The sequence below is a fragment of the Mastomys coucha genome, unplaced genomic scaffold, assembly GCF_008632895.1.
Source record: "Mastomys coucha isolate ucsf_1 unplaced genomic scaffold, UCSF_Mcou_1 pScaffold15, whole genome shotgun sequence".
Classification (NCBI taxonomy): Eukaryota; Metazoa; Chordata; class Mammalia; order Rodentia; family Muridae; genus Mastomys; species Mastomys coucha.
Window position 1 is genome coordinate 139022299 of NW_022196897.1, and position 13797 is coordinate 139036095.

A 13797-nucleotide genomic window follows, 5' to 3' on the forward strand; every position below is an offset into this window, starting at 1 on the left:
TCTTTTTGGTTTCTCAAAACAGGGTTTCTCTGTGTAACTCTAGCTGTCCTGGAAGACTTGACAGCTTTCAAACCCATTCTGTGACCCCCCTAAGTCCTTTCCTGATCAGGGGCTTCTGTCCTTATCTGATGAACCCGAAACACTTCACCTGCTATGACTTAGCTTTATTTTTCTCAACATTGTAAGGGAGCCTGGGGCACAGCAGGCCCTGGCCCAGGCCCAGCCTGGTTCAGGCTACTCTCGGTCCAGCAGGACAAGGATCCATGTGCCCAGACAGGAGAATCCTGTCTCCACAGTGCTTAAGAATGGCCATAGCAGCTTCAGGGCTGCAGTTCAAATCATGGAGTCCATACAGTTAACATGGGCGCCGGGAGCCACATCCAGACCTTACCTGAAGCTGTAGCTGACGCACTCTGAGCTCACTGTTTTACACTTGGATGTCTGCTTAGTTGGTCTGTTACCATTTGGTTTTCCTTGCCTTCGAGCCTTTAACAGAAGTCAGTTGTTCCTCTCTGAGTGAGTTTCTTCCTGGAGCTCTGTTCTGCAGCTCTATTTGGTTTTATGCTAGTACTGTACTTTTTGTTACAGCTTTTTTTCCCCTCACATTTATATACAAATTTCACATTCACAAGTACAAAAGACAAAAGCAGTCTAGGAACCTGGGCAGCTGCAACACTAACTCTACAGTCAATCTCATCCCAGATGCCCCTGTTCAAAATCTGCAAAGCGAGAGACGTGCTCCTCTCAATGAACCCACACTGGGTTCCTCAGCTGAACGGAGGCTCCGTCTTGTTGTTGGCTAAGTCAGACTGGGAAAGGCTTTCTGGGGCTGGAAAGATGGCTCTGTGTATATATGCTTAGTGTACAAGCATGAGGAGCTGGTTTCCAATACCCAGCGCCCACAGGAATACCCATAGCCCATGGGCTATGGTCCCACACAACCTGCAACCTTGCTGTAGGAGGTAGAGACAAGTTTGCTGGCTGAGAGTCTGGCTCCAGACCCTGCCTCAAGGGAATACAACTGGGAGTGACAGCCCTGACATCCTCCTCTGGCCTCTGCATATGACTAAGCAAATGGTGCTCTTTAAACATGGCCTTTAGTCACTTTACAGTTACCCAGAGCTTTACCAAGATGCGACTAAGGCGCTGGCACTGGGCACCTACACTAATGATTCATCAGCAGGCTGGTCATTTCCAGAACCAAGCCTCTGACCCCAGGCCAAGGATTCAGTCCTACTGACTACGGTGCTAAGTGCGCAGCATCCACAGCCAAGCCCCGATCTGCATCAAATCTCACAAGCTGGGCCAAAGAGTCGACCATTGGCACCAGGAAGAATACGAAAGGAAATGGCAGAAATACAGCTAGCACTTCTGAGAGTGTCGTGAGGTTCGGCAACACTGCTCTTCCAAAGAGCCTACAGGGTTTATATGTGGCATTCCCAGTTCCTGGGTGTCTAGTCAAGGAGTCAATTGTTGCTTGATGATTCTGCTCTCGTTGGAAAACCTCTGGTTTTCCAGGCAGTTTTATGTGTTTCCTGTTTCACTAGGCAGACCCCGTGCAGTCCACCTGTTTGGTAGATGTGAGACTAATGCTGTTCTGCTGGTACGGGGTTAACCACAAGAGCGCTGGGAGGTCTTGCCGAGGTCACCACTTGTCTCCTGGGTTCAGTTAGTACAGTACATGTGCCTGCGTTGCTGTTTGTGTTATCATGTGCATTCCTGCACGTTGTGTCCTCTGTGTCCTCGAGCGCAGCTTTAGCAGAGGAAACCCAGGAAGTGGTCTGTTCAGGCCTAGTCTAGTTACTCTTCCTGTTGCTATGATAAAGCAGTTTAAGGGAGGAAGGGTTTATTCTGCATTGCAGTTGGAGGAGACACATTCCATCAGGACAAAGTCAGAGCAAGAGTGTGCGGTGGCTGGTCACATGACATCCATAGTCTTGAGGCAGAGAGCTCTGAGCACTAGTACTAGACTTCCTTTCTCCTTTCTAGTTGGTGCAGAACCACAACCTTTGAAACCACAATTAAAGTGGGTCTTCCAGCTTCAATTAACCTAAGCTAGATAACCCCTCACAGACATGCCAGAGGCTAGCCTAAATCTAGATAATCCCTCACACTTGTATCTGGAGGCTGGTCTCGTGCTGAGACTTGATCCTATCACATTGACAATCAAAACCATCTCGGGCCTCTAGGGCATTCGTCAATAGGAAGGCTTTTCAAACCTTCTCTTCCTGTTAGGTTTACACCATCCCGTAGTCAGTGGTTCTGACCGTGTATGTGCCTACTAGTGCTGAACTGAACTGTTGAACACAATCTTGGAAGTGCCAGGCACTGTGTGCAGGATGATGGTCAGTTGGGGACAGCTTGCTCACTGAATGCTGAGTCTGCTTCCTGACTGGCCAATACTGATGCCACAGACCACAGCCAACAGAGACACTGGAGAGCCCCACTACGCCCACTGTCTCTGAGGCCACCAAGACTCCTGCACTGCCGTTGAAGCTTTTTTAAATATATGTATTTACTAGAGGGAAGGGGATGAAAGGAGAAAGAGATGAGGAAAAAAAAAAAACATTGTGACACATGTGGAAATCAAAACAACTTTCAGGAGTTGGTCCTAGCCTCCTGCCCTGTTGAGGCAGGGTCTCTCTTGTTTCTGTGCATGTATTGCACATTCCAGACTAGCTAGTCCTTAAAGCTTCCAGGTGATCCTCCTGTCTCAGCCCGCTAGCTGATCTTTAGGGATGCAAGAATTACAGGTATATGCCACGGCATCTGGCTTTGGTTTTTCTTGTTGTTGTTGGTTTGGCTTGATTTGGTTGGTTGGTTGAGCTTTCCAGACAGGGTTTCTTTGTGTAATCCTGGCTGTCTTGAAACTCGCTCTGTAGACCAGGCTAGCCTCGAACTCACACAGATCCTCCTGTTTCTGCCTCCCCAGTGCTGGGATTAAAGGTATGCAGTACCACTGCCTGGCTTTTGTTGTTTTCTCACATGGATTCTGGGATTGGTCCCAGGTTGTCAGACTTACACAGCTGTGCTTTCGCCCACTGAACATCTCTATGACCCCACCTTGTGCTTTGCTCATGCCAGGAGAGTTTCCTCTGCAATACCCTGTTTTTTGAGTAAGTAACTATTAAAAATAGCCTTTTGCATCTCGATATGAACTCTTTTTTAGATTTATTCATTTATTTTATGTATACGAGTACACTGTACCTGTCTTCAGACACACCAGAAGAGGGCATCAGATCCCATTACAGATGGTTGTGAGCCACCGTGTGGTTGCTGGAGTGAACTCAGGACACACATACACACACTTGAAAGCATAGATGCACAGGGATAGATAGTACACATGTGGGAATCAGGGAATAACTTACAAGTCAGCACTTTGCTGCCACCGGACGTGGATTCTGTGGGTTGAACTCAGGTCATTAGGTTTGGTGGCAAGTGTGGTTGCCCACTGTGCCACTTTGCCAGCTCCTACTTTGTTCTTTTCTTTTTGTTTTTTTCGAGACAGGTTTTCTCTGTGTACCCCTGGCTGTCCTGGAACTCACTCTGTAGACCAGGCTGACCTCGAACTCAGAAATCCACCTGCCTCTGCCTCCCAAGTACTAGGATTAAAGTGTGCCACCACTTACTTTGTTCTTTTCTAGTACCTTCAGGAGCCCAGTAACCTGTTTCTGTCTGACTAGAGAGAAGTCCCTGAAGTTGCCTTTTCTGCTGAAGAGCACAGTGACTTAGAAGGGCTGTGTGATGAGCTGAGAGTCCCTTACACAGCAGTCAATCAGTTATTTCTTCTTAGCTGCTCTTGCAGAGGGCCTAAGGGTCTGTCCCCAACACCCACATGGTGGCTCACAACTGTCTGCAACTCTTATTCCAGGGAACCAACCCCTTCTTTTGATCTCTGTGTGCACCAAGAATGCATGTGGAGCACATATGCACATGCATGCAAGCAAGACACTCAGGCATAGAAAATCTTTTTTTTTTTTAAATTGGAGTATAGCCAGATGGTGGTGGCACATACCTTTTTTTTTAGGATTTATTTATTTTATGTATATGAGTACAGTGTAGCTGTCCCCAGACACACCAGAAGAGGGCATCAGATCCCATTACAGATGGCTGTGAGCCACCATGTGGTTGCTGGAAATTGAACTCAGGACCTCTGGAAGAGCAGTGCAGTCAGTATTCTTAACCGCTGAGCCATCTCTCCAGCCCCACATATAAAGTCTTTTTTTTTTTTTTTTTTTGGTTTTTTTGAGACAGAGTTTCTCTGTGTAGTCCTGGCTGTCCTGGAACTCACTCTGTAGACCAGGCTGGCCTCAAACTCAGAAATCTGCCTGCCTCTGCCTCCCAAGCGCTGGGATCAAAGGCCTGCGCCACCACAGCCTGGCCCCTAAAGTCTTAAAAAAAAAAAAAAAAAAAAAAAAAAGCCCTACCTGCTTCCTTAGTTTGGTAGTGACTTGATTCCTAAGGAGTATTCTAGGAGCTAGTACCCTGTCACCCTGACAGCCACCACAGCGCATGTGCTCTCTGAAGGCTCCCAGGAAGGACTAAACTGGAGCCACCACAGATAGCCTGATGCTTGCTTCGAATAACTTGCTGTGCCCTCTCCCCTCTTTCTCCCTTCCCCTCTGTTAGTAACAGAGTCTAGAATGGGATCCACTTCTAGCCAGCAAGTCACAGGAAAGCACAGTGGCTCTGGAAAGGGCCGTCTCCCTGTGGAGCAGAATCAGGGGAGTTGCCAGCATGTTCCATTGTGACCCTTGGAAGCTACTGCTTTGGCTCTGATCAGAGATCGAAACCACCATGCAGGATGGCAGACAGGACAAGGTCCCCTGGCCTTGAAGACATCAGTGAGCTGATAAACCAAACAGCCCCAAGCTTTCCTCACCTGAGCAGTCTCCGTGTAAGTCAGTTGGACCTATTACCTTCCTCCAGAAGCGTACTCACTGCATCAGTCTCTTGGAAAGGCTGGAGGTGCATGTGGAGAAGGGATCCCCCAGAGCACTAGGACCTTCCAAATGCTTGTGACCCTTTAATACAGTTCCTCATGATGTGGTGGCCCTCAACCATAAAGTTATTTTCATTGCTACTGTTAGGAATCACAACGTAAATATCTATATTTTCCAATGGTCTCAGTTGGCCCCAGGGATCGAACCCACAGGTTGAGGACCACTACTCTAAAAGGACTCTGTCGCCCTGCTGAGGAATTCTCAGCTTCTCCTTTGGGGCAGGACATTGGCCAAGGGCTGTGAAAGACATCCAAGGTCACATAGTAGGGAATGGTGGAGGCAGGAATGGTGTTCTAGCTCATGCCAGTTCAACCACAACTCACCACTACCTCGCCAGGGCTCCTTCCCATACCCCACAGCTTCCCACTCCTGCCCCATGGCTCCCCACCATCACCCACAGCTCCCCACCAGTCCCCATGCTTCTGTACCATCAGCCATCCCTGAGTCAGCTCCGGTGGGGCCATAGCTAGTGAATTCAGACCCAGACTGCAATCGATAGTTCTGCTACAGAGCACGGGGCAGGCTTACACAGTACTTCCTTGAATTTTTGTGCTGAAACAGTGTCCCTGAAGAAAAATATCAAAGTCCCCTGGGCTACAATCAAGGCAGTTGCTGATTATGAGCAATTGCCATAGTTTAGGCGCAGATTTTTCTCAGATTGATAGTAACTTGTCCAAAGTTTTATTTCTAGGCCCAAAGTACAGGGCAGATAACAACGATGAGGTGATAAAAACCAGGCTCACGTAGGTACTCCAGCGAGCTCGAGGGAGAAGCCCCTGCTCACTCTGGCCTCTGTTACATTGAAGCTCACAGCCTTCTCTCCTGGAGGGGCTTGGAACGGGTCTTTATTGCTCCAGTTCCCAGGCTGCCTGGAGAGATTTAAACCCTGAAGCGCTTTCAGTGACTCCAAGCCTTTGTCTACAGCCCCCTGGCCAAGGTGGTTTGTTTGCCCTTTGCACACCTGGAAGCCCATCTATGTGAAATGACTGAGTTCCCAGCTGTACCAAGCCTGATTCCAGGTGAGGGGAAGACACTGGTGAAGAAGTCCCCAGAGTCCCAGGGAAGCAGCTGTTTTAACCATGTGCTGTTGTAGCCAGGAGGTGGTGGTGCATGCTGGGAGGCCAAGGCAAGTGGATCTTCGTGACTTTGAGTCTACCAAGTAACTTCTTTGGTCTACCAAGTAAGTTCCATCAGGACAGCCAGGGCTACACAGAAAACCCTGTCTCAAAAAAACAAACAAAAACAAAAACAAAAAAACAAATACAAAACAAACAACAGACTAGCAAACCAACAAACAAAAGTAGTATGCAACAGAGGCAGTGTAAGCTTCCAAACAAGACACCAGCCAGTGGAAGAGGAATGTGATATGGTAACTTCCAGAAAGGTTTCACTGAAGGAGTGAAATGCTGTTTCAAAGGTTACAAGTGCGCTGATGTCTGGAGAAGGTTCCAAGGCAGAGGGAACAGGAAGTAAGGTCTCAAACCCCAGGTTTAAGAGATGACATGGCTGGAGGGCTATCTGAAGGAGGGCGAGCCAAGGTCAGCTCTCAAGGATCTTTCAAGCTGTGCAGAGCCAGTTTGCTTTTGTTGTATAAGGGAGCCCCTGGAGGGTTTGGAACAGAAGGACCTGGTCTTAGAGAGCCACTGGAGCTGCTGTAGCCATGTGAACTCCCAACACACAGTAGGTATTCTCTAAGGGCAGGTGGCTATTGAGCTGAGGGAAGGGACCGGAACAGAGAGGGTGTTAAAATGTGTGGGTAAATAAACACACCTGAAGCACGATCCTTCTGTGGGCAAGGCTCATGTTCCGCAAGGGCAGGGGACATGGCTGAGCCAGGAGAGACCTCCGACACAGACTGTGCAATAGGTAAAGCACCTGTTTCACCTTAGTGCCACCACCCAGGAGCTGAGGGCACAATGCTGCTAAGCCCAAACTTAAGCAGGAGCCATAGTAGCCCAACCAACAGGCACAACTCAGGCCACAAATCCTATTGGAGGCTGGTCCCTACAATGCTTCCCCCTCCTCCCCAAGAAAGGGTTTCTCTGTGTAGCCCTGTGTAGCCCTAGCTGTCCTGAAACTCACTTTGTAGACCAGGCTGGCCTCAAACTCAGAAATTCGCCTGCCTCTGCCTCCCAAGTGCTGGGATGAAAGGTGTGCGCCACTACCGCCCGGCCCTACAATGCTTTTATCTCCTAAAAACAGCAAGGACAGATTTGGGGCATAAAAGAGCAACCCAGCCAGATGGTGGTGGTGTAAGCCTTTGATCCTAGGCAGAAGCAGACCGATCTCTGAGTTGGACAGCTTGGTCTACCGAGAAAGTTCTAGGATAGCCAGGAATATGTAGAAAAATCCTTTGTTCAAAAACCCGAGGGGCCGGGGGAAGACCCAGATGGTAGAAGCAAAGCCAGGCGCTGGTGCCAAAGTTCATGTTGTTCTTGGGAGGTAGGAGAAAGGCTGTAGGGATCATGGAGGTTTCTGAGGAGAGGTACAGACTGGAGCTAAGGCCACCTGAAGATACCAGGGATCTGGAGTAGCACTGTCCTCTCCTCACTTGCTGCCCCGTGAGCCAGTCTTCCCTCTTCCCTCGGAGCCATATCTGACCCTCCTCCCCCCACCATACACAGAATAAAGCTTTGGTCTGGCACCCCACTGTTTTCAACCTCTCCACCTGGCCCTATGCATCTCCAGCAGGCAGACATCATGTCATGGTTCAACATACTGCATTTTCATATGTCTGTGTCTGTACTTACAGTTCGCCCTGCCAGAAAGTTCCCTTCTCCAAACTCCACATGTTATTTTTATTTATTTGTATTGCTGGGATGGAAGCAGGAACACACACAAGCGAGATTGCTAAGTCCTCTCATTGAGCTCCATTCCCCCGCCAGAACACTGATTGTTAAACCTTTGCCTACTCCTCAAAGGTCATCTCAAAGCCAGGCATGGTAGGGCATGCCTATAATGCCAGCAATTGGGAGGCAGAGGCAGGCAGATCTCTGAGTTTGCGGCCAGCCAAGACTACATAATGAGACACTGTCTCAAAAATTCAAACAGGCTCTCCTCAGAATTCTGGACCAGGGAAGTCTTCCATTCCGCATCAGCTTCAGCCGGGTGAGCTGCTAGCTATGGACTGAATTATAGCCTCTGTTTGGAGTGAGCATCATGTGCCCGTGTGGCCTCTTGTCCTGGTGATTTCTTGGAGTGACTTTTCACTTGCATATGCGTTCCAGTGGGATGATGAAAAATTGTGTAGTCACCCCTCATCGCCCCACCCCTCTCCACCCAACTGCAGTCCTTTGGGCAAGAGCTGTGCCCTGGTCTTTATCTTGTCAGAACCTCACACAGCACTCCAGCACCCTCAGATAAGGTCGCTCATCCATGCTGATAATTGGGAGATGCTGAGCAGTGAACCATGGGAGCAAAACAGCAGATGGATGGGTCCCTGTTCTCTTGATTCGTGGGAGCGAGGGAAGAAAGAAGACAGGAAAACATCCTTGCAGAGTTAGGTGTAATAAAGAGAAAATTCCCAAGGTGGGGGCAGGGAAAGCTTTCAAAGAAATAGTAGTAGAGACCTGAATAAATGGAAGGACCCAGACTTGTATCTGAAGGAAAATTCTAGAAAGGGGGAAAGCAAGTGCAAAAATCCAGAAGCATCTCAGAAATGACAAGAGGCACTGTGTGTAGTGTGTGTGTGTGCGTGTGTGTGCCTGTGTATGTGTGCCCGTGTGTGTGTGTGTGTGTGTGTGTGTGTGTGTGTGTGTGGTGTGTGTGTGTGTGGGTGTCTGTGTGTGTGTGTGTCAGGGATGAGAGAAGGTGTGGGGAGGCACAAGGAGCAGCAAAGGCAGGGCTTGGGTATTGAGATAAGGTTGGGAGGTTCCTAGGTTCCTTTGCTTGCCTGTTTGTGAGCAGAGGCTTTTGGAAGAGGAAATACTATGACCTAAATTATTTTTCTGCCAGACCAGAAGGTTTTTATTCTTTATCATAAATGTAGGAGATAAAACCCTCTCTGACTGCACAAAGTCACCTGGGAACATTTCTCCATTCGGAAACAGGTCAGTTTAATAGGCTTCAGGGGGTTCAGAAGCATCAGGACCATCCACTTCAGGGTCCCCTCTGGGGGTTACTCTCACAGAAAACAGGAACAATGACCAGCCTTAAATCCTGCAAAAATCACAGGATTCAAACTCTGTTTATAAGATAAAATTATAGTGCCAGGCTCCAACTTAATAACAACAGTAAATAGTCACAAATGTCCAGGCAGTACAGAGTAGTTATAAGATGCAAAGCTACCTTACAAATGTCCTCAACTAAACACAAGCAGGCCTGTCTGCTCAGCTCTCCAGTAAAGGCAGAAAAGGCGATGATTCGTGGGTTGTACTCAACAGGCACAAAATGGCAAACACTTCCTGCCTAGGCAAGCTCATAACTGGACCAGAAAAGCCAAGACGTGGCAATATTATGTTTCTCTTCTAATTTACAAAATATATTGGTGAATCAAAAGAAAGTGAGCTAGCAAAGACGAGGGTTCTCCATCCCCATTATTTTATGCCTCCATGTCCTAGGAAGCAGAAAGCAAGGCCTTTCATGAGATAGACAACCTGGAGGGGACTCGGAGGGGCAGGGCAGTTTAGCCTTTTTATCTATAGGAACCCACAAGGGGTAGAGGAGCAGAGGAGGAGGGTAGACTAAAGTGTCTTTAAAGGAACACAGCGTAAAATGAAGTGGTTAGCTGACCCTGCCTGGCCCGACACTGGACACTCTGGATATTCTAAGCCTTGCTAGAGAAACCAGAGCAAAGTGGGCAGAGAACACTGGCAGTTCATAGTTCAGTCTTCCTCGCTGGAGACAGGCAAACTCAAGAAAGGGGCTCTTTAGCTATTTGAAAAAGAAAATAGCGGCTGGGCAGTGGTGGCACACGCCTTTAATCCCAGCACTTGGGAGGCAGAGGCAGGTGGATTTCTGAGTTTGAGTCCCAGCCTGGTCTACAGAGTGAGTTCCAGGACAGCCAGGGCTACACAGAGATACCCTGTCTCGGAAAAACAAAAAAAAACTAAAAAACAAAAACCAAAAACCAAAAAACAAAAAAACAAAAAAAAGAGAAAAAAAAAGAGAAGAAAAAGAAAATAGCATCTTCAGTTATTTATTTCAGAGCTGTCCCATTAAAAACCATGTGAGATCTATGCCTGTGGAAGCAGGCCCCATGGCCAGAAGGCTCTCTCCTCCAGGCCCTACAACCTGGCAGCTTAAAAACAGGTAGGTGTAGGAGAAGCTGACAAGAAGTCTGTAGGTCTTGGAATGAGGCTTCTTAAAGGACTCCCAACCTTGCTCCTACCTTGAGCACACACCCAGATATGCCAGCCTGAGATAATCTCTGTAGTATTAGGAGCGCTCACTACATTGACAGGGGACCCTTACAGACCTGAAAGCAAGCAACAGGGATGATGGTAGACAAGGTAGAACTCCTCAAAAAGGCAATGGCCAGGCATGGGTAGGGTACACACAGGTCTTCACAAGCCAACAGCGGGCGATGAGAGGGGCACACATAGGAGGAGAAGTATGATCAGGAACGGTGTACTGCCCACTGCGTCCGACCCTAGGCCTCACCCATGTCTCATCACCTGGCTGTCCAGGTTGCAGATACTCAACTCAGTTGGTAGGAGCTGCTCTGTCTGTGGTCTTGGAGCCATGGGATATCCAAGTCTGGTTTACCAGCAGGACCAAATGCACCCACTTCATCTTAGGTGTCACACCTCAATTTGAAACAGTCAGCACTTGTCAAGCGCAGCATATTTGAGGCCTAGCTTTGAAGAGGTAGGCCTCCAACAGGAGCTGGTCCTTGTGAAGCCTTGTCAGTAATGGTATGAAGTGAGTGAAAGGCCATGTTTTACACGTGGGCCCAGGCCACACCCATGATGACAGTACACATCCATAGCATTGGGTCCCTGCTGTTAAGTACAGTGGTATATGAGAATCACAAGATGTTGACGTAGAACAAACAGCATGAAGATCACAGCCTTGGCCACGAGTCCACCAAACATGCTGAGGAGTAAGAATTCACAGAGGAGAAAGCAGACAGCAGAGCACTGGCCTAGACATAGGTAGGTTGACACGCAGAGAGCGGAAGTCCTATGTAAGCACCAAAAATCTGAGCAGGACTTAGCCAGACTGGAACCCATAGGGCCTCGCCGGAGCCTCTGCTGGCCATCTTGCAAGGCTTCGTCTAGCTCTGTAGGGCCTTTGCCCCAGCAAGTAGTATTGCAAAGGGTTGGGCCACAGGTCATCTTTAATGATCTGGGCCACCCTGTCAGCTTCTAGGAGGCTGTGCTGCGAAAACCAGCTGAAGAAGCTTCTCATGGTGTCCCGGTTCCTGTGCACCAAGGCGGGCGGTTCTTGGCCTCGGCGCCAGAGGATGCGAGTAGCAATGGACACCGCACGGCCTGAGGAGCTGCACTCATACTCCTTCACTATCACCTCATTTCGGAAGTAAGGGTTGCTCCCAAATAGGAACTTGAACTTGCAACCTGTTCTGGTGTGCCTGAGCTCCCTCACTTCTAAATTCATCAGGTAGCCAAGCATGTCTTCATCCCTAGGGCTGATCATAGCTGATAGCTGTGGGTGGTTCAGGAAGGCAGTGACCCAAAAGCCTGGAATATTTTGGATGATGAAGCTCCTACGGGCTAGGTGCAACCGACGCATCCTCCCAAATCTGCGCACCAGCTGCAGGTGGGCCCCATCAGCCTGGGCACTCATGGCCTCTAACTCCCACTGGATGGCCTCTAGAGGGTCCACGATAAGAGCCCCGAGGTCCAGAGGCCTCAGGCTCGCCTGGGCTTCCACGCCCCACTCCAGCTTCTCCCCCACCTCCGCGGGCTCCTCCGCGGCTACAGAGTCTTCCTCAGTCGTCACTTCCTCAGCCTTCCCTTTGGTTCTCACCCCAGTACCCGAGCCCTTCTCGCAGCCACCCAGGTTCAGAACGCTGGAGGCGGGGTTCTCCCCAATGTTTCCCGGGGAAGGCGGTGCGGTTCCAGGGCTGGCTGAGGGGTCGCAGGGCCTAAGCGTCTCAGCTCCAGGGACACTGGACCGGGCCAGGAGTGCATCCCGCTCTTGTATGGGCGGCGGGCACACGGCCGGCTCCAGAACCCCGATTCCCTCCCCCGCCATCACCTGCTGAGTGTCTGGCTGGAGCGGCCAGGAGAGAGCACCCGCAGGATTGTGGTACGTCGCAGCAGTGAGATGCTGGCTGGCGGCAGGCAGGGTCTCCTCTCTGGGGCGAGCTCCGCCCCTTGCACCCCCCCTGCCGGATGTGACTTGCTAGGGTCTCTCCACTGCAGGAGACGGGGAAGATGAGACCACCCGTGTCAAACAGAACTGGTTCCAGGTTAGTAGGACTGGTATAGATAGACTAGGAAAAGGGCAGGCGTTAGGAGTCAGACCCAATTTGGTTGTACGTGCATCTTAGCCAGTACAACACGGGAGGGCTGCTTTCCTTCTCTGGCTCTTTGCACCTTTAGGGCTGGCAGATAGAACACGTGCAGTCTTGTACAAGATGTATTTATTATTCTGGCATAGGCAGAGGGCTTACCAGATTCAAACTGGGAACTAAAGATAAGCGTAACTGTCAGGCAACGAAGCTGCTGGAAAGGCACTAGAAGGATCAGAGGCCAGGAAAGATCTAAAATTGCTCCAATATATTGACCTGTGGGGCATCTATGAGGCACTTTCACGATTGCTAATTGATACAGGATTGGGTAGTGCCATCCCTGGCCAGGTGGGCCTGGGCTGTGTAAGAAAGGTAGCTGAACATTGTGAGCAGAGGAAGCCTTGATGGAATGTTTATTACTGATAGGGATCAATGCATCAGATTTAGAGGAACTGCCAAAGCCTTCCTCTGGTCCTGCGTCGGAATGCTGGTGGTAGGTGTACACAAAGCATTGATTGCAGTTTGTACCCCCAGATGTTTACAGCTTGAGACTTGAGACTGCTTGCCCAGAGTGACTCCTACCAACACTAACCCTTCCTTCTCATGTTGTACATAATAAAACGTACGGAGGTTCCAATTGCTGCAATTAGCTTGGCTTCAGCAGAGGGAGCACCACCCTAATCCTAGCTTTTCATGCACAAATCTGTCCTTTCTCCATTCTCATTCCCTTGTCCAGTTTCCAGAACCAAGCCCTCAATGATAAATTGTAACCTGTATGATGAAGTAAATCCCCTCATTCCCAAGCTGGACAGAGACACATGTTTTTGTTTTTAAAGAGGTACTCTGGTCAAGGCCTGTGTCTGGGATAGCCCAAGAGCCTGGATGGAACTGCCCATGCACTCCACAATCCAAGTGTGGCTGCATTCCTGTGGCCTCGGCCCCCAAACTTGTGTAGGTCAGTACCTGGAATGCTTCCTTATCTCTGCCTAAATGCTCCTGCTTCTTTCTCATCAAAAGACACCACGGCTCCCTCATCTGAAACCCCAAGACTTCTCATAGGACACACATCATCTAGAGGGTAAAGTAGAAAACCCTAGCTGGAATTCTGACCCACTGTGGTGGACAGTGGACCTTTGTCAAAGGGAAGGCTGAGTTAAAAGATCAGCCCTCTGCCTTTGTGTACCAAACACCTGCACACTGATTCTTTTTGGTCCCATAGTCTCTGGAGCTAGACTCCCACGTAACCATTTCACTTTGACACTGGCTCCAATCTTCTAGATGGGAAAATCTCAGTGCAAAGGGCGGGGCCTGAGGTGATGACAATTTGCTAAGAGACAAGCCAACCAATAGTGTCAGGTGAGCCTACATCACCCTAGA

The 13797-nt window shown here is 49.4% G+C and overlaps 1 protein-coding gene across 1 annotated transcript; it reads right to left on the bottom strand.

The window, feature by feature from the left end:
* Positions 1-10124: 10124 nt before the first annotated feature.
* On the bottom strand, positions 10125-12288 carry LOC116092460 (putative testis-specific Y-encoded-like protein 3). The gene has a single exon (XM_031373716.1). It carries the CDS (start codon positions 12159-12161, stop codon positions 11157-11159), a length of 1005 nt encoding a protein of 334 aa, XP_031229576.1. The 5' UTR covers positions 12162-12288; the 3' UTR covers positions 10125-11156.
* Between the last annotated feature and the right edge of the window lie 1509 nt (positions 12289-13797).

Excerpts from the sequence above, each read along its gene's own strand:
- LOC116092460 (XM_031373716.1), bottom strand. The coding sequence starts at position 12,161 with ATGGCGGGGGAGGGAATCGGGGTTCTGGAGCCGGCCGTGTGCCCGCCG.